The sequence below is a fragment of the Oryzias melastigma genome, linkage group LG1, assembly GCF_002922805.2.
Source record: "Oryzias melastigma strain HK-1 linkage group LG1, ASM292280v2, whole genome shotgun sequence".
Taxonomy (NCBI): Eukaryota; Metazoa; Chordata; class Actinopteri; order Beloniformes; family Adrianichthyidae; genus Oryzias; species Oryzias melastigma.
In genome coordinates, this window is record NC_050512.1 from 7,646,522 (window position 1) to 7,665,662 (window position 19,141).

The 19,141-nt window shown below is 44.5% G+C and overlaps 3 protein-coding genes across 4 annotated transcripts in view; 2 read left to right on the forward strand and 1 right to left on the reverse strand.

The window, feature by feature from the left end:
• Positions 1 to 11,312, reverse strand: part of si:ch211-196h16.12 (regulator of G-protein signaling 5) — a 28,516-nt gene extending 17,204 nt beyond the window's left edge. Inside the window, exon 1 of one of the 2 annotated variants that reach the window (XM_024259934.1) lies at positions 11,178 to 11,312. The gene's annotated coding sequence lies outside the window, so the exon portion shown is untranslated. Of the gene's footprint in view, positions 1 to 3,092; positions 3,205 to 11,177 lie in introns of those variants that run through there. The other variant, XM_024259935.2, reaches the window with a different exon arrangement.
• LOC112137558 (KH-type splicing regulatory protein) lies at positions 346 to 9,599 on the forward strand. Its single transcript, XM_024259928.2, has 18 exons — positions 346 to 608; positions 2,426 to 2,528; positions 2,606 to 2,659; positions 2,751 to 2,787; positions 2,866 to 2,924; positions 3,004 to 3,075; positions 3,169 to 3,226; positions 4,152 to 4,299; positions 4,369 to 4,467; positions 4,542 to 4,646; positions 4,728 to 4,830; positions 6,572 to 6,696; positions 6,778 to 7,047; positions 7,147 to 7,256; positions 7,326 to 7,414; positions 7,492 to 7,698; positions 7,823 to 8,004; positions 8,891 to 9,599. Exons 1-18 carry the CDS (start codon positions 519 to 521, stop codon positions 8,897 to 8,899), a joined length of 1,920 nt encoding a protein of 639 aa, XP_024115696.1. The 5' UTR covers positions 346 to 518; the 3' UTR covers positions 8,900 to 9,599.
• Positions 11,220 to 18,056, forward strand: dcaf15 (DDB1 and CUL4 associated factor 15). Its single transcript, XM_024259927.2, has 13 exons — positions 11,220 to 11,438; positions 11,965 to 12,062; positions 13,099 to 13,237; positions 13,314 to 13,420; positions 13,498 to 13,643; positions 13,719 to 13,880; positions 15,082 to 15,618; positions 15,694 to 15,785; positions 15,865 to 15,987; positions 16,106 to 16,188; positions 16,258 to 16,362; positions 16,428 to 16,543; positions 17,621 to 18,056. The coding sequence occupies exons 1-13, from the start codon at positions 11,247 to 11,249 to the stop codon at positions 17,674 to 17,676; spliced, it is 1,956 nt and encodes a 651-aa protein (XP_024115695.2). The 5' UTR covers positions 11,220 to 11,246; the 3' UTR covers positions 17,677 to 18,056.
• Positions 18,057 to 19,141: the final 1,085 nt, after the last annotated feature.

The following is a 19,141-nucleotide window of genomic DNA, read 5'->3' on the forward strand; positions in this document are numbered from 1 at the left end:
ACTATTTACCTGGATATCTCTGATATGGCTCATCATTTTTGTTTTCTACACTAATGTTAGGTTGGGGTTGGGAGGGGCTATAAGCTAGCAGGAGGGAGAGTAAACAAAGGAATGCTGGGATATCATAGTATTCCCATGAACATTGTTCCCGCCCACAACTCAGAGGCAAATTTCTAATGTCTTATGTTTCTTTGGTTTTGGCTAAAATTACATAACCATTTAAAATACCACTGGGAACGATTTTACAATATGAAAAAATAAAGTTGGAGTGGGACTTTAAAGATCCTGACATTTGTTTCTGCGTCTGCCAGCAGGTGGCAGTGTGTTTTGTTGACAGTTTTGTTCGAGAAGGACGAAGAAGAGGAGCCGCCATGCCCTGATTGGTGGTTTTAAGCAGGAACTTTTGCCGGCGTGCCGCCGATCTGTCGCGTTTGTGTCCAGCTCTGCTCCCGGTAACCTTACCGCTTCTGCGCAGCTCGAACCGCACTAAGCTGTCCAGCCTGACCCCGGAAAGCAGCATGTCTGACTACAGCGGTCTGCCGTCGAACGGAGTCGGCGCGGGGATGAAGAAGGACGCCTTCGCTGACGCGGTGCAGCGAGCCCGACAGGTGAGCGCGAATCCCGGGCTGGAGCCCCGCTGCTAGCTGCTCCGACGCTGGCCGGGGATAGCAGGCTAACACAGGCTAACACAGAGCTAACAGGCTAGGCTAACGCGGAGCTAGCATGCTAACAGCCGATCGCATTTCTATTTTTTTCGGGTTTAACAATTATCTAGAAGTCTCTAGCGACAATAAATCAAGCTCGTTCGTAAATGTGACCATCTTTAGTCGAAATATTTACATCCCATCAGCTGTAGGTAACCTAACTCAGCTCGGTGAGTGGTAACCGGTTAACGATCATTATGAGGAATTATGTCATTTATTTCCAAGATTTAGTATCAATTTTACCCACAGAAGAAATTCTATTTTTATTACTCGAAACATGAAACTTCCCATCTGAATGGTTTCAATAAACACATGTTTTCCATCTGGGATTAGCAAACAGTTTGTTGTTATTGAAGCTACATCGATACATGGTATTCTCGTGTTCTCAGTGAAAGTAGAATAAAGTATTTCTATCTCTGCAGCATGTGGAAGGAGGCTTTGTTTCCCCTCAAACATGCCATAAATCTCTGTCCTCAGCCAATCAGCTGCTTTCCCCCACAGTCCTGCTGCAGATGACCTTCACTCCTCATTTCTATACATCATTGTAAATCTCACTTACTTTTCTATACATCTCCGTACTCTATTATTGCTGGCTATTTTTGTTACACTAGTAATATCAGGTTGTAGGCGTTGGGTAAGCATATGGCAGAGAGTGCAAACACATGGATGTCGGGAAGTAGGGGCAGGCTTACTCCGTCCCAACAGTCCTTGCCATAACTCAAAGGTGAATTTCTTATCTACTCCTGCCGCTCTGCAGAAATTACGTTTGAAAGAACTACATAGATTTGCCGATTTTTGGCTTACAACAGCACAATCATTTTTAGATGCAACGATTATGATCCAGAAATGATTATGAATTCAAAATAATAGAAGGATTTTGTGATTTAAAGTAAAAGTAACATGCGGGATGTTTTTTGAAGAGCACACAAACTGACCCTCTAGAACTCGTCATCCCACCGGCCCTGGCTTCACTTAAAGCGACTGGAAGCATTTTGGCTTTCATAGTGTTGAGGGTCAATAGGATAAAAGTCATGCGGTGTGTAAGTTATGTCACACCAAAACTAAATACATATGAAACACAAGAAATTAGCAATATGACAATGTGCGGCTGGCTAAACTATTTATTTTGTTTAACTTGAGTTAAAGAACGTTTCATTAAAGCTGGTAAAATGTAATCTTATTGTTGAGTTCAGAGATTTTTTTTCCCCTTTTAATGCAGTGAAAGATTTTTGATTATCAAATTAAATGTTTTCATGTCAGAATTTTAATATTCTCAGTAAAAGTTAAACAATTTTACTGATCTTGTCTCTACTTAAAAATGCACTTTGGTGGAGAAATTTAAGTAGTACTGGTCTAGTGTCTTGTAGTAAAGAGAAACTTTTTAACAAAAATGTAGATCTGGGATGCATTGATAATTTTTTTTTTTAAACGAATTGTTTTCCTCCTGAATTGTAATCGAATTGTGAGGTGCCTCAAGATTCCTTCCTCTAATCATAAGTAAAAGGCCACTCATAATAGATGAAGAGATGATTGATTTTTGTTCTGAACATCACTGTTCTGTTGATCCAGCCGTTCCTCTGGATCTCAGCAAAGAAGACTTCCTGATTATCTTCACAAACAGAATGATCTCAGTCAAAAGTTTAGGAAGGTTCCGGAAACTGCTCCTACTGAAAATCTGCTAAACATTTTCATGTCTGCTTTCCTTTGTGATCCAATTCCAGATTGCAGCAAAAATTGGTGGAGACGGCGCCACCTCCTCCACAAACAACGGAGGTGCGGAAAGTTATCCGTTCACAGCACAGAAGCGCTCGCTGGAGGAGGCAGGTAGGACGTCCCCACAAAGAGCCTCCGCATCCGTTGGTGCTTTGCTTCTAAAACGGCTCTCCTGTTCTCTCCTCCAGATGAACCTGATGCTAAGAAGGTAGCATCACAGAGTGAACGAGACTCTGCAATGTGTACGTGATGTGTAATGTGCCAGGTGTATGTCAGCTCAGGTACAGGCGCTCGCTCTGCTCACTGTCTCACCTGTTTTACCGTTTCTCACAGCTATCGGAGCCCAGCTGGCTGCGCTGTCCCAACAAAGGTACGGCCCGGTTCTGACACTGATCTGAAGCCTTTACCGTTGCGCGCTTGTTCTGGATGTTGTTGTTTTTGTCTGCAGTGTCCGCTCGTCCACCATGATGGAGGAGTGTAAGGTACCCGACAGCATGGTCGGTCTCAGTGAGTACACCAGAGGAACGTCCTGAACTTCTGATTCTGTCTGAGTTTAAGCTCACGCCTGTATGCTCCTTCCACTCAGTCATCGGCAGAGGAGGCGAACAGATCAACAAAATACAACACGAGTCCGGGTGCAAAGTCCAAATCGCTCATGGTGAGTTGTGGTTCTACCTTTTCCTCGGGAGGGGGTCCTGCTGCTGGGAGTTTGCTCTGCAGCTCTTCTTCAGAATGTCTGTTTCATCTGCAGACAGCGCTGGACTTCCTGAGAGGAGCATTTCTCTGACGGGCAGCCTGGATGCCATTCAGTAAGCTCCTCCCCTTTCATCTGTGGAGTTTGAATGTTTGGAGTTTGACTGATGGTGACCTGCAGCTGAACTTCATGACGTGAAGGGATTATTATTTACCGCCAGATATCTCAGTGTTTGGGCTAAGTCTTCTTTCTAAGTGAAACAGTTCTCTAATAACGTCTGTTTGAAGGACAAACTCAGTTTCAGACTTTAGTCACTTTTGAAAAATTTTAAGTTAAGTTTTAAAAGAAGTAATAACAAAATTAAAGAAACGGTGTTGAGGTGAAGTGGACGTGAGATAAATTTTTGGAAACGTCTTCGTTTACTTTTTGTGTAGTTATAACTGAACATGGACATAAGTATATAATGTTAGTCTTTTTGTGTTAAAAAAACAATTATGTTGTGTTCATATAATTGTTCAAAAATTACAGTTGCTCAGACAATTAACTAAAAAAAATAATTTAATATTTTTATTAGTTTTTATGAGGTTCATGAAATTGTATAATAATAAACTGGAGGGAAAGCAACTACCTTACAACTTTAAATACAAAATTTAGAAAAAAAACAGCTGCGACTCTCAGATTTTTCTGCCTCAATTGTTACAAAAAATGCACATGAGATCTTGGAGGGACTGTACGTCAAAACAAACGACAGATTTTCTCCTGTTTTGCATTTTTTGAACGCTGGTGGGTTTCTTTTATCATGAAAAAAGTGTACATTGGCTTAAAAAAACGGCAGAAAAACACTGATCTAGTGTATTGTGGGTAATGACAGCAGTTCTCTGTGGTTGAGTTCAGTGCTCTTGGATCAAAACTGTTTGCACTGAACAAGAGTGGATGAAGCGTGCCTGAATGCTTTTGATCAAATCTGGACTTTTTTTCTGGTTTTATCAGCATCTTGCTTCCAGCCCATGCAGAAGGCTCTTCAACCTTTTTCTTTCCAGGAGAGCCAGGGCCCTGATAGATGAGATCGTGTCCAGGGGTCACGAGCCGAGCAACGGCCAGCCAGGTTCCATGCAGGAGATGATCATCCCAGCAGGCAAGGCCGGCCTGATCATCGGGAAAGGAGGAGAGACCATCAAGCAGCTGCAGGTGAGATCCGTCCGGTTGGACTAGAGCCTTTCCCTTCCAGAACCGCCTCATCCTTTCTACTGATTCCAGGAGCGGGCCGGAGTTAAAATGATCCTCATCCAAGATGGATCCCAGCCCCCCAACGTAGACAAACCTCTGCGCATCATTGGAGACCCCTACAAAGTGCAGGTTCGTCCGTGCTCAGTTCAGCGACACAGACGGCGAGAAAGCACCGCGTTTTAAGCTGTTCTGGTCTTTTGCAGCAAGCAAAGGACATGGTTAACGAGATCCTGAGGGAGCGCGACCATGCGGGGTTCGGAGAGAGGAGTGAATACGGGTCCAGGATGGGAGGTGGTGGCGGCATTGAAGTAAGCTTTGGTCATCGTTCTCGTGATTTGATGATTTTAAGGAGCTGCGAGGTGCTCATCAGGCCGCCTGTGATCCTGCAGATCCCCGTGCCTCGACAGTCCGTCGGGGTCGTCATCGGCCGGAACGGCGAGATGATCAAGAAGATCCAGAATGACGCTGGAGTGAAGATTCAGTTTAAACCGGGTAAAGTCCTCCTTCAGAAGGGGTCAGTGGTTGCTGACTGCAGTTCTCTTCATTCCGATACAGCTTTAAGCTGAAAGCGTGGTTTTCAGTTCTTTTCATTCAAAGTCTTGGAGATCAAAACAACAAAAGATGCTGTTTTTATTAAATGGATCCATTCGTATAATTCCAGAGTTAAAGCCTCGAAAGTGAGTTCTTAAGATCCTAGATGCTTGTGAAGCTTCCCCCTTTTATATAATTTATCTCCATTTTCAAACATTAGTGACTCCCATCCAACATGTTTGAAGTGTAAGTTCTCACTCAGACTGATCAATAAAATCTTCTATTAAGAGGTTTAATGGATTCAGATCTCTGATAGAAAAGCAACATCACTGATCCCTTCAACTGTAGCATCACGCAGCTTTTTATGGAACTCCCATCAAACTTCTAACAGCTCTGGAGTTGCGGCAGTCTCAGGATGTCCATAGCTTCTCCGTGACTGCTCCTCCGCTCCTGGGGGGCGTCCACAGAAACCTAAACCCTCCTCAGGAAGTCAGAGCTTCACTTCCTGTCTCTAATGCTGCGTTCACACCAAACATGAGTTGCTGCTCAATGCTTCTCCAAAACATGTTCATAAACGTGATGCTCCAGACGTGTGTGGGAGAAGCTATTAAAGCCTGTATACATCACTGGACAGCTTGACCCCTCCCCTCTTGTGCTCCAAACAGGAAGTACCTGCTGGCTCCAAGAAGCCAAATCCCTGTGACTTTTACTGAGAAATAGACAGTTATTACTCAAGTATTGTGTTTGCTAGAATAACCATTCTTGCTCTGGAACATTTTCCTTAACATCTTCTTGCTAATTCTATTTTTTTTTCATGATATTTGTTCTTTATTGCTAGTTATTAAAGTTATAAACTGGCCAATGAGATGCTTTAGTAAAAACATGTGGTGCCCACCTCAAACATTTGATTGACAGATTCTCCCGAGCCACTTTCAGTGGAAGGGGTGTGGACTTCCAGCAAACTTAATCATGATTGGTGACAAAAGCGTTGACTCAAACCGACTCTGACCAATCACTGTCATCTGGCTCCAAATGGCGGTGTCTGCATTATAAATAAAAAAATGGTGACTGAATTTGACTTGGTTTTGCTGGAGCTGGAGCTTAGGCATTTTCTATGGGTGATGTCACAGTTGCTTTGTCCAGTGATAATTGTACAGTCTATGGATCACACCATCAACACATCATGAGCCAAAGCTGAGTTCCTGATTGGTTGATGGATGGATGGGTTGTTTCTGCCAAAGTTCAGATTTTTGAACTCTCGATACGCAGCAACACCCAAAATGCACAACTGCCAGACCGGCATGCTGCGCCCAACGCTTCAATTGGGCCTCAGGACATCTGATTGCTACTTTACATTAAGTGGACATTGAAAGTGGACGCTCCTGAGGCGGGAACACGTTATTGGGCCCTTTTCCTAGAAACTCCCTTCTGATCTTTGTGATAACCACAGCTCACGGTCAGAAGTGTGTGGGGTGAAGACACAAACATCAGACCACAGCAAGCTTCCTCTGACTGCAGATAACCATGATCGATCCCTTATCAATACATCTGATAACAGAACAGAGACTGTTGTTTTCTGTGTGAAATGTGAAGCTCAGACTTCTGCTCCGATGAGGATCCACACCTGTACACTCCACCTGCAGCTTCATGAGGGTTTCAAACACGTCTCTGAACAAACCGGACTGTTTGTCGTTTCTCACAGATGACGGCACAACGCCCGAGAAGATGGCTCACATCATGGGCCCCCCAGACCAGTGTCAGCACGCCGTCTCCATCATCAACGATTTGCTGCAGAGCATCCGAGCCCGGGACGAGGGGGGGCAGGGGGTAGGTGGAGGCTCAGGTCCAGCACCTGCTCTGCTGTCAGGTGGGATGTGCACGAGAGGCTGACCCCGCCTGCTTTCACAGGGGATGTCGCCTGGAGGTCGAGGGTGGGGTCGAGGCCAGGGCAGCTGGGGTCCTCCGGGCGGTGAGATGACCTTCTCCATTCCTGCTCACAAATGCGGGATCGTCATCGGGAGGGGGGGAGAAAACATCAAGTCCGTCAGCCAGCAGTCGGGGGCCTTCGTGGAGGTTTGCCGCCAGCCCAACGGGGACCCGAACTACAAGCTGTTCACCATCAGGGGCTCCCCCCAGGAGATCGACCACGCCAAGCAGCTAATAGAGGAGAAGATTGAGGTATGGGGGCGGGACAATCATGGGACCCCCCCTTCACATTTTAACAACAGATAACATTCTCTCTAATATTCTGTCTGTTGTTTCTTCTCTTGCACCCAGGGTCCTTTGTGTCCGGTTGGTGGGGGTCCTGGCCCGGGGGGTCCTGGCGGTCCCATGGGTCCCTATATTCCTAACCCATATAATGCGGGGCCCCCTGGTGGAGCACCACAGTAAGTGCCACCCCTCTGAAACCAAAGTGTTCAGTCAAACATTTGTTTGAGCTGCCTCTGTTTTTCCAGTGGGGGGGCGCCTGGGGGAGCGCAGTACTGTTCTCAGGGCTGGGGGGGTGCGTATCAACAGTGGCAGGCCCCAAATCCTCACGACCCCAGTGAGTGCCCTGCAGACAAATTCCCTTATGATGAAAAACTGTTTTATTTAAGTGTATACCCCCTCTCCATTCATCAGATAAAGCAGCAGCAGACCCCAATGCAGCATGGGCAGCCTACTATGCACAATACTATGGGCAGTCGCAGGAGGGCGCCATGGCGGCTCAGAACGCAGGCATTCCTGCTGCAGCAGCGCCGGGGGACCAGAGCCAGCCAGGGCAGACCTCGGGGGGGCAGCCAGACTACACAAAGGCCTGGGAGGAGTACTACAAGAAGATGGGAATGGGTACGTCTGTTCATAAAGATGAGCTCACCTGTGAGACGTGACTTCTGAAGCATAAAGATGTTTTGTTTGTTACCGTCGGATACAGACGACAGATCTCGAGTATTTTACATTTTTGTTCCCTCAGCCCAGCCGGGTGGAGGTGCAGCTGCTGCAGGCAGCACCGCTGCAGCGGGGGCCGCTGCGGCAGCTGGGGGCCAGCAGGACTACAGTGCAGCCTGGGCTGAGTACTACAGACAGCAGGCTGCTTATTACGGTCAGACGGGACAGGCTCCGGGACAGGGAGGGGCTCCACAGCCGGGACAGCAGGTAGAGCTGCTTTGTTGACATCCTCCCTTTGGTTTATTTGGAGTGAACATTTGTAGAAGTGTTCTATTGTAGTGTTAGTTCTTCCACACCAGGGGTCTGCAACCTGCAGCTCTGGATCCACATGTGGCTCTTTGGTTAAAACAAAATGTTTTAAAAAGGTAAATTAACTTAAAATGTATTAAAGTCATTCACAAACAGCTGAAGGTTGATATGAATCATTCAGTGAGGATCCTAACAACGGTAGTTGTAATTCTCCATTGATCCTTTATAGTTTATCAACATCATAATGACATATTTGGACTTAATTTTGAGCTTCATTTATCTCAGGAAATCAATTTACTGCCAGTAACCAGAATTAAAGATACGTTAAGTTATAATCCACTAAATTATAAAGCATATTTTCTACTTCTGAACAAATTTAAGGATTTAAAGTGTGCCTCGTGGTTTTAATATATGGTAGGGGTCACTTCGTTAGCTCTGATTTAGTTTTTGTTGGTTATATTTATGAACTTGTGGCTGAAATTCCTTCTGCATTTGCTGCACTGACATGATCCTTTGGTGTAGAAAGTCTTTTATTTTGAAAGGAAACCATGCAAAGCTCTGTCTAAAGTTATAAACTATTTCATATTTTTAAAAAAGCCATTTCCTATTCATGTTTGTTTTAGTCATGCTAAAAAAACACAATAGTTTATATGGATGGATCATGTCAGTAGCAAAAACATAAATATAAATCAGAATCTTATTTTTCTTAAGGGTGAGTGAAGACTTCGTGGCTCCTACTGGGTTTTGGTTGGCGTGATATCGACTTGAATTACTTGTTGAATGTTGCAGACCCCTGTTTTATACTATTTAGTAAGTTCTGATGGATGCTTCCGTCTCCTTCCAGCCGCAGTAAACGTACGGACGGATGGATCTGGACGTGTGGATCGGCTTTCAGAAGAAGGGCGTGGTTTCCTCGTCACAGGACACTTTCTGTCCCCGTAGGTGTTTTTTAAAGTCCCGGCCGAAGACAAAAGGGAAAAGTTCTGCGTCCCATGCATTGACCAGAGCAGTGAATTCTCACCTTTCTTACTCTTAGGTTTGCTCCATCCCTCCCTCACCCAACCACATCCCGTCACTCATTGATTACTGTTCGTTTTCCTTTGGAATAATAATGTGAAATAAGAATCTCTGCTAACAGTCTAGCACAGCAGCATCGACTCACGTCTGTCCCTCCCTCCAGAAAACCTGATCTAGCAGTATTTTGAAAATAATCGAGGACGTGTTTGTAAAAAAGCTTTTTTTTTCTTTACACATTCCCTGTGTTTTCATGCAAGGAAATCTCTCCCTGCCTGTGATTTGTTCTCTTTTCTTTGACTTCATTGGAGACGGTCTTGTGTGTCTGTGTGTGGTTTGTGTTGTGGAACAGAAAAGGGTGTGTGGGTTGGCTGAGACGAGGCACTAACACGCCCGCTGTGTGCCCGACTGCCCTCGTTTGTCTCTTTAGTTCTAAATTGTTTCATCCTTTAGTTTTGTTAATGTATGCCGTTTTTTTTAAGTTATTTTTTTACTGTTTGTTTTTAAAGAATCCAATAAAAACATTCATACGAGCAGTGTTCAGCGTGTTTGGCTCTCTGTCACTCTTTAGTATGGGTGTACATGGCGATACGATGTGTATCACGATGCATGTCTCCAATACAATACATATCACAATATGTCCCTCAACTGTACCAGAACAATTTTTTTTAAAGAGTATGACTTTAAAAACCTGAGCAAATTTATGGTGCTTTTCTTTTGGTAAATTAAGAAATATTTGTTCTTTAAGGGATCAATCAATATTGTCTGATTTCCACAACAAAATATTTTTCAGAATAAGAACAAAACACAGAATGAATGTGCCTTAACCAATGAGGTTCTAAAAGTGTGATTGAGAGAAAAAAGTGCTGTTTATTTACAACACTGGTAAATGTAGCTTTTAAACGGAACGGCTGAACGGTGCTTCAAAAATATGGGGGGGGGCTGTTTTTTCCAGAAATATTTCATTTTAAAGAAGCAGCATGATGGAACGCATATCATCTAGTCAAGATTTTAAATCTAAGTATCGCTAGTCATGGTAAGGAGGGTGTGATCACATGACTGCTTGTTTTCTTTGATCCATCCATCTCTTTTTATTTCTAATTTGCTCATCTGAGGCTGGGCAGCAGCCCAAGAAAAGATGTCCAGACATTTACTTCCTCCAGAGGAATCCAGATGTGTTCCTAGGCCAGCTTGCTTACACTGTCAGGTGCTTTGGGGGTCCCACAAGCCAGCTGGGTTCCACTCCTTCTGCTTGATAGCATCGCTCGGATCTCATGTCCACCACCAGGTTTGGGAATTGCCACCAGACACTCACCAGATTCCATGACAGGGAGTTGGGCTACCAAGGCAACCCTCTGCTACTGTCAACTAAATCACATGGCACTCCTTTGAGCTGTCCTGCAGATGGTGGGCCCACGGAGGAATGATCCAATGTCATTCCTTCACGCTGAACCCAATCGTGTCCCCTGGGAAGATCCCTGATCTCCAAGCCAAAACTCCAGGCCCTGGTTCCAGATTAGAGCACCAGTGATGCAAGCCTGCATGATACGACTAGATCTTATTGGTATTTACTCATAAGGAGATTCTAAAGCGATCTTTGTATGATGATTTGCCCGTTTCTGTAAACAAACTTTATTTATAAAGCAAATGTGGTCTAAAAGCAGCTTTTTGCAATCTTCAACATTTTTAATTATTTAATTTCTTTAGTTTTAACAATTTCTTATACTTTCAAAACAAAAAAGATTATTCTTTTTCAAAAAGCCTAAAAAAGATGATACAGATTTTTTTATGTGAAACAAACTTCCGTTTTTTTTTTTTCAAATTAAATCCTTACACCAAAAAAGATAAATATTTAAACGGTTCTCTACTTTTTTCAAAAGTTGCTTTTTGCTGTATCTGAGAGCAGAATCACAGCTTTTTTCGGGATAAATTGTTTTTCAGGTTATGGTTAGGAACAGACTTAGCTGTTCTATTTTTTCACAGTAAATGAAAATATATTTTCCCTAAATCTAAACAAATAACCAATTTGAATAACAAAAAAATACGTTTTCTTTGATTTAACTAAATTAAGAGTACAGTTTGGTTTTGTTTTTGTTGCCATATAGCTCTGAACTCACCTGTCTGTGACGCTCGTGAGTTTCCTGCTCGGCGTTACCCTGTGTTTTGCTTCCTTTGTCATCCCTTTGATGGACGGCTCCCTGAGCCAATCGGAACTGGCGCGTGAAGGAAGCGCACCAATCGGAGCGGAGCCGTTTCGGCGGGGAGGAACAGTGAGGAGGGAGATGGCGCCCAGCTCGAAATCTGAAAAGGACCACAGCAAAGAGAAAAGCCCGAGGAAACACAAAGACCATGTCGTGAAGCTTCTCGTGCGCGGAAAGGTTAGCGTGAATGTTCTGACTCGGTATTTTAAACCCTACAGATTGGTTTAGAACCAGAAAGTCTTTCAGGAAAGGCCCTCTGAGGTCATGATGCTAACTAGCAGCTAGCGGCTGGAAACTAATGGCTGCTAATTTGCTAATCCCTTAACCTCTACAGTAACACGGATTTAGTAAACGTAAACTGTACGTGTGTTTTTTGCGTTACGTTCAAATGCAATAATAATTGATAACATTCAATTTAACTGATCGACGGGCCAGTGTTGTGTGTGCTGCGCAGCTTTAGAAAAGCTGCAGAGAGGTGTGTCTGTATTAAGCGGAAACAGCAGCTTGCCTGTCTAATGATGTAACCCTGCGATGCACACCTGTCCGTGTAGTGAACAACTTTAAAAGCCATTCACCTGAAAACTAGGGCTTCTGGAGTGCAGCTTCACTCCAGCGAGCTGGCTGCTCTCTGGCGCCACGCGCCGTTGAGGGTGACGTAGTGGTGAGTAGTTGTAACTGCAGCTTTTCACTGTCCGCTCCACAGCTGTCAGGACAGTTTTCTCAGCGCCTGTTCAGGAAGCTGCCCCCCCGGGTTTGTGTCCCACTCAAGAACATCGTCAGCGAGGACTACCTGCGAGTGGGGTCAGTATAAACAAACACACAAACTGCACATTTACACCTGATCATGTTTATCTTTCAACTTTTTAAGGTTATTAAAGACCTAATAAAAATTGTGTTTTTGGTGATTTTAACATGTTATTTTAGCATTTTTCTCATGATGGAGGACAAATATAAATAAAATTAAGCTAAAAATTGCATTTATGAGCATTTCTTTAATTGTTGTGAATCACTAGCAGGAGAAAAATACCCTTTTGTGATGATGAAGCTACAATCAGCAGGCCACAAGCTCACTTGTAGACACCTAGATCCATGTACGTCTTTGTTTTCCTCGTCTGAGCTGACATCTGACTCAAAACTACATGACTACAAAACTCCAATATTGTTTGGCATTTTTGTTGCACCAGTAATGTTAAGCTCGGGTTGTGGGGGGCTGTAAAGGTGCATTCACACCGAACGTCATTCGTACAGCAGTGGCGACCAGTTTCAATGTTAAGTCAATGGTACAGGCATGCTCTGAGGTGAATTGAAGTCCCGAAGCGCGATTTAAGCGACGGGCGCGGCGAGAAGGCCTGTCAGCAGCTTGATTTGAACAATGCGGCGTGAATCAGGCAGCGCTGGCAAAACTTAAATATCTGTATCTGAAGTTTGACAGGTTGTCGCATCTGCCAATCAGGAATTCAGCTTTGGGCATGTGATGTTTTCAGTAGCTTTCCCTCCCGTGGTGGAGCTCACTCGCACGATATGCAAGTAGACGGAGCCGGTGGGGGGTGCAGAGGCTGCCGGCTCAGGCTTCATCGAAATATAAAAAAAAGGAAGGCAAAAAGATCCTGTTATTTATTTTTTTCCCCCTCTGGTTAATACCAGACAGTCAGCCTTCAAGCTCAGGCACAGAGACACAGAAACAGAGTGGAAGCAGCTGTCATACTTGTTGGCTTTTTAATCGTTAACACAATCAACATATTAAAACTCACAGTATATTCAAGATTTTGTGTATTATTGCCACTGGGGATGCCTCAGGTGTTAAATGGATGTTAGCACAACGTCTATCTTCCCGCAGACACATCTTCCTGGGCTTCACCAAATGTGGCCGCTACGTTCTGTCCTACACCAGTAACTGCGGCGAGGATGACGACTTCTGCTTCTACACGTACCATCTGTACTGGTGGGAGTTCAACCTTCACAGCAGACTCAAACAGGTGGAGGCAGCACTGTCCCGAGCGTCTTGACTGCAGATTATGACTGCGCAGACTCACACCCGCCTCTCCTCTCCAGGTTCATCATGTGCGGCTTTTTGCAGGAGAGGAAATCTACAGTGACCTGTACCTCACTGTGTGCGAGTGGCCAAACGACCACTCCAAAATCGTCATCTTTGGCTTCAAGTAAAATGTTCACCAAACCTTTTTCCATCAAACCAAAGTGGAACGTTCCAGCTTTAAGGCAGTGTTTGTGTCTGCAGTACACGCAGCTCCAGCTCCGTGCTGATGAACCTGATGATGAGTGACGAGAACAACAGGGACATCTACATCACCATCGCCTCCATGCCTCCTCCAAGACCCTGTTCTCAGTGCAGTCCGTTCCCGCCGGCCACAACTGCACGCTCAGGTAACCACCAAACCGCTCCGCCTCAGCGTTCTCTGCAGGCCGCCTCCCCCCACGATCCTCCTGCTGTTTCCACAGGAAGCGGCGAGTGCCTGGAGCATGGGTACGTGCTCAACAGCCGGTACCAGGTGGTCTACCCCTTCCCCACGTTTCAGCCGGCCTTCCAGCTAAAGAAGGACCAGGTCATCCTGCTGAACACCAGCTATTCTCTGGTGGCCTGTGGCATCTCCTTCTGTTCAGGTCAGAAACGTTTCCTCTGTGCTGCTGGAGACAGAAAACCTTCAACCACTCTTTCAGAAGTCCACGAGGGGTTTGTGCAAATGCTGCAGCTCTCCTCTCAGTTGATGGGAGACAAAGTGTCAAACAAATCGTGATATGTATCATTGTTATGATATAAAGTAATTTATATTGTGGTCCGGGTGAATCCTCGATTCAGATTGGCTGCTGGGTGTGGATTTAAAAGTGATAATGCACACCTAAAAAAGAAGTTCCGGTCACACAGACCAAACGTTCCATATCACTGCGCAGGCTTCTTTAAAACACATTTTTCCTTCATCGTCTGGACAAAACAAGCAGTAATGGATGAACTTTCTCTCTGAACTGATGCTTTATTTAACTTATTGTAACGATCAGCATTTATATTGCTTTCCTTTTTGTAAGGTAAATTAATATTGACAAATTAGTCAACCCACCGCCCCATAATGTTCTTCCTAACTTCAGTGATTCGTTTTTAAATTAGTTATTCTCCTATTAATAAGACACAGCACTCGGCATGAAAGGTGTAGTCTTCTGTCTCACCACAAGAGGGAGTTTCTGTTTTTAGAGCAGCTCAGAAGAGCGAACCTGCCATGAAATGAAACACAGACAGAAGCTGATTGTGTACTGTTTATGTTCTAGCTGCTCACTGAAGGCTTAACGTCAGAAAAAGAAAAAAAAAAATCCTAATTTGTCTGTTTTTTTCTTTTCAAATCAGCAACACTTTACGCTGCAGCTGAGGTCTGTAATGGCTTCAGGGTCTCTGCGGTGATCCATGTCACCGTGACTACAAGCCGCATCACGGATCAAATAGTCCGCTTTTTGTGAAAAAATGAGCTAAACCAAAGAAATAACAAGAATAAAGTACTAAACATTGATTGACGGTTTCTCATAATGCACACTTCGTCTTGTATTATCCCTTATATATACAATTTTTTTCCATGTCTCCCAGAATTAGTCCATACCATGAGCTGCTTCAATTGAGCGATTCAAAACATAGGCTGTAAACACACCACTATGACGAGTGTCTGTTCTCCAAACTTCTGCATATTTATTTATTCATATGAACATTCAATTCTCAAATCAATCAGTGATCTTAGACGATTTTGGAGAACTAGAATCATCTCTGATCAAAGTTTGATGTTTATGTGCTCCTGCTGTGTTTGTTTTTCCGTGTCACCTGTAGGGCAGCGCTCATCTCAGATTCTCTACACTAAGGGGGCGGCTCCCTCAGCATCTTCGTCCTCGCCACCGTCGTCTCTACCTCAGGGCGCTCCTGAAAGTCGTCCGTCCCACTGCCGGCCGACTGCGGTTCCCTGCTCCCCCGGCCATTCTCAAGCCGCCATGCGAGCCCGCGAGTTTGCTGCCGACCTTTTCAGGCGAGCCCAAGGAGGGGCGCAGGGGGACCGAAGGACCACTGGATGCAGCGAGAAGGAACCCAACCATCCGTCAGAAGATAAAGGGAATAACACAGAGACTTTCCAAGAAGCAGACAAAGGACTTTTGACCAGCTCACCCCCAGCTTCAAACCTGTGTGGGGGGGTCACTGTTCCACTAAGCGTTGAACCTGTCCCGCCCTCTACTCCATCTTCCTCACTGCATCCATCGACCTCCGCTGCATCTTCCTGCCAGGATCCCTCCTCCAGTGAACCTGGATATGTGAACTACTCTCGCCTGCATTACCGCCTGCAGCAGCCGGGGGCAGCAGAGCAGCCTTCAGGAGGTGAGGGGCTGGAGATGTGAGAGGTGTTGGTTTTTCTCCCGGTCTCATTCCTCCTCCCTTCATCCTCATCTGCAGGATATGAAGACGACAAAGTGCAGCTGCCCTTCACGGTCACGGACCTGAAAGGACGGAACCTGCAGCTGGTTACTGGACCTCATGACGGACAGGTCAGTATCTGCAGAACTGCAGGTTCATCAGTGATGCTATAATCTGAGAGCACTGACCATGCACCCCCTGCCCCACTAGAGTGTTTGTGTTGAACAGCTGACCCTGGATTTCGAGTATCTCATCAACGAGGTGATCAGGAGTGACGCCAGTTGGGCTCCACAGTTTTGCTCCTTCAGCGACTACGATGTTGTCATTCTCGAGGTGAGCGCTGCAGTCCGGTCCGTTCATGACCGATGTAAACAAAGCTAACCATCTCAGAACACTCCACATGCCTCTCCGGTCTGCACAAAGTTCAGCTGCTGTGCTCTGATGTTGACAGGTCTGTCCAGAGACCAACACGGTGATGATCAACATCGGTCTGCTGCTGCTGGCGTTCTCCACCTCCGACCAGGAGCACTGCAGGTACGACCGTCGGTCCAGTCCAGTGTGTCTGCTCGAAAGGTTTCTCACTGCAGGTTCTTCTGTTTTCAGGCCAAACACCTACCACTCCAACCTGCAGGTCTGCTGGGACCTCAACACAGGAGCGTGCTGCACCGTGGGGGTGGGCGACCTGACGGAGGTCAAGGGTCAGACCAGGTGAGGGTCTGCTGCAGATGTGTGTTGTTGATCTGTGTGTGTGCTAACAGCCGTTTGTCCTTCAGTGGGAGCGTGTGGAGCTCTTACAGGAAGTCCTGCGTCAACACGGTGATGAAGTGGCTGCTTCCGGAGAGCAGCTCCCGCTACATCAACCGTATGACCAACGAGGCGCTGCACAAAGGTGAGACAGAACCTTTTCCCTGAACCCGGTCTGTCAGGCAATACCAAACCATGACTGGATGAATTCATGTTTTCTGTTCTGCCTCACAACCAGCTGGACCAACGAGCACAAATGAGACTTTCATGGCAGAACAGCCTAATGTTTCTAGAATGTTTGATTCTTGTCGTCACTCTTCATGGATCATAAACTCCTCTGTTCTCTCAAGTTTCTCCTAAAAACTAAACTGAGATCAGTTAGAGACCTCCATGACACAAATCTTTTAAATCTACAGTAAAATCTCAGTGTGACAAGCTCCAGATAACGGACGTGTGGTGTTCTGGTCCACAATAGTGGGGTTCTGCCGTCTGCAGGTCAAACTGGTTCTTCTATCATCTCTTCTGAAGCTCCTTTGTTCCTTCTTTAAAGAATAATCAAACCCTAAATTAACTTTTTTGGTTGTTGATCACTATAATGGGGCTTTAAATGTGCTGTCTGTCATTCCCAAATTTTGGACAATTTACAATAAACTTGTTTAGTTCTTGAAAATATGGTCAAAAACCGTCTGTGTGCTGCTCCCTTCAGGTTGAATCGTAGTATTACATTTGACTTTCGTGATTGGTCAAACCATTTAAGTCCCACATCGTTTCAGAAGTCCTTCATCATGATCTGCAGCTCCAGTAATGATAACAGTTCTGATCCCCACACATCTGACTGGATTCTCACATTTCAGCTGTGGGTGGAGTCAGCCTCCAACTTCCCTGTTTGGTTACCCTTTACGTTTTCACGTAGACTGAGGTGATCCTGGGCCACTAAAGTAAAGCCACATGTGTTTATGGTTGCCCATACAGATAGAAAAAACTGCAGAAGAGTTCTGGTTCTTGAACAGTGCTGAGAGGAACCCCACATCGGACAGGTGTCTCATGATGGGAAGGAAGTGCTTCATTTTAATGTTGGTTTTCTAGAACAGCCCTTTGATGGCGTTAAAGTCTGCGTGACAGTTCTGGGACTCACAACATTCCTGAAAGTCAAGTTGTCTCCATGAAGCACCCCCTCATCATGATACTGCTGCCTCTAACATGACCGTCTACTCATTTGCAGGTTCATCTCTGCAGGTGTTGGCTGACAGCGATCGCTGCACCTGGATTGTTTTGTGAAGAAAAGAGGCGGAGCTCCAAAGTTGGAGTAACACACAAACGCGACCTGATCGCCACCGTTTTCGGAGCTGCACGATTTCAGAAGACCCAAACAAGAAACGTGTCAAAACCCAGCAGAACCTTCGATCCGTTTTCTGTGAAAGCCGGAGCTGAACAAACATCTTTCTCATGGAAAACTCTAACAAACTGCTGCTTCAGAGCCTCGGCTCTCTGGGTCAGAACCACCCCGGGAGTCGGGATGAGTCTGCTGTATTTATAAGTGAAGGGACTCTACTTGTTCTTCAGTGGAGTGCAGATGAAGACCTTCACCCTTTTTGTTTACTCCTGTAGAAGTTACTATTCTGCAGATATTTTTGCTAAAATAAAACTCTTGAAATGTTTTTAGAGTACTTCATTTTTAAAACCTAAAAACAGGGCAGGAGATATCAATCTCAAAAAAGGAAGAGGATCCGAACTTGGGGGCATCCAGACACTAAAGCCAGGGAGGCCAGCAGCTTTGAGACAGAATGATCTCCTCAGAAGAATAGCTGCCATGATTAGTTGACTAATCAACGACTAATTGGCTATTAAAATAGTCGATGACTAATTTTATAGTCGATTAGATGTTACTTTATAATATATGGAGTATGTTGCAAAGTTGAAAGTTATAATGGCATTCTGCTAGGATTTTGGTAAGGTTTTTTTAGGCTATTTTGGAGTTTAGCTAATATTTCAGCAACAGGCTAGCAGATTTGGCTAACTTAGGCTTTCTTTTTTTTCAAAATTTAGACTGTTTTGGAATTTAGCAAATATTTCATACATGCAAGATATTTTGGCTAATTTAAGTTTTTTTTTTTGCTTTTTAGGCTATTTTGGAGTTCAGCTAATATTTCAGTTACATGCTAGCTGTTTGGGATAACTTAAGCTTTTTTCAATTTTTGAGGCTATTTTTGTAGTTTGGCTAATATTTCAGCGACATGCTAGATGTTTTGATTATCATAAGCTTTTTTTTAAGGCTGTTTTGAAATTTGGCAACAATTTCAGTTACATGCTAGTTGTTTGGTCTAATTCAGGACTTTTTCAAAATTTTTAGGCCAATTTGGAGTTTAGCTGATATTTCAGCTACATGGCATCTGTTTTGGTTAACCTTAGCTTTTTTTAGGCTAATTAGGCATTTAACTAATATTTTAGTTGGCTATCAGCCTCAGTGATTTCAGCTATCAACTTTAGTGTTTTCAGCTATCAATTTTAGCATCTTCAGCCATCATCACTATATCTTAAGCGGCCAAATTCAGCTTACAAATAACTATATAGTTTTTAGTAAGTTTAAAGGTAATGGTGGTTTAGATGTGTGTTTTACATCCACTTTATGCATGATCCGATTAGTTGACTTATCAGAAAAAATAATCAGTGATTAGTCGACTATTAAGATAATCGTTTGTGGTAAAACTACTCAGAAGCAATAACTTGTTTTTTAATGGGAGAT

What these genes read in the sequence shown, in the direction of transcription:
- dcaf15 (XM_024259927.2), top strand. Translation starts at nt 11,247, where the DNA reads ATGGACGGCTCCCTGAGCCAATCGGAACTGGCGCGTGAAGGAAGCGCA. An exon ending in TTCACAGCAGACTCAAACAG is followed by an intron (nt 13,238 to 13,313) that starts GTGGAGGCAGCA and finishes TCTCCTCTCCAG; the next exon opens with GTTCATCATGTGCGGCTTTT. An exon ending in CTGGACCTCATGACGGACAG is followed by an intron (nt 15,786 to 15,864) that starts GTCAGTATCTGC and finishes CTGCCCCACTAG; the next exon opens with AGTGTTTGTGTTGAACAGCT.
- LOC112137558 (XM_024259928.2), top strand. Translation starts at nt 519, where the DNA reads ATGTCTGACTACAGCGGTCTGCCGTCGAACGGAGTCGGCGCGGGGATG. An exon ending in GCTGCGCTGTCCCAACAAAG is followed by an intron (nt 2,788 to 2,865) that starts GTACGGCCCGGT and finishes TTTTGTCTGCAG; the next exon opens with TGTCCGCTCGTCCACCATGA. An exon ending in GAGGTGGTGGCGGCATTGAA is followed by an intron (nt 4,647 to 4,727) that starts GTAAGCTTTGGT and finishes GTGATCCTGCAG; the next exon opens with ATCCCCGTGCCTCGACAGTC.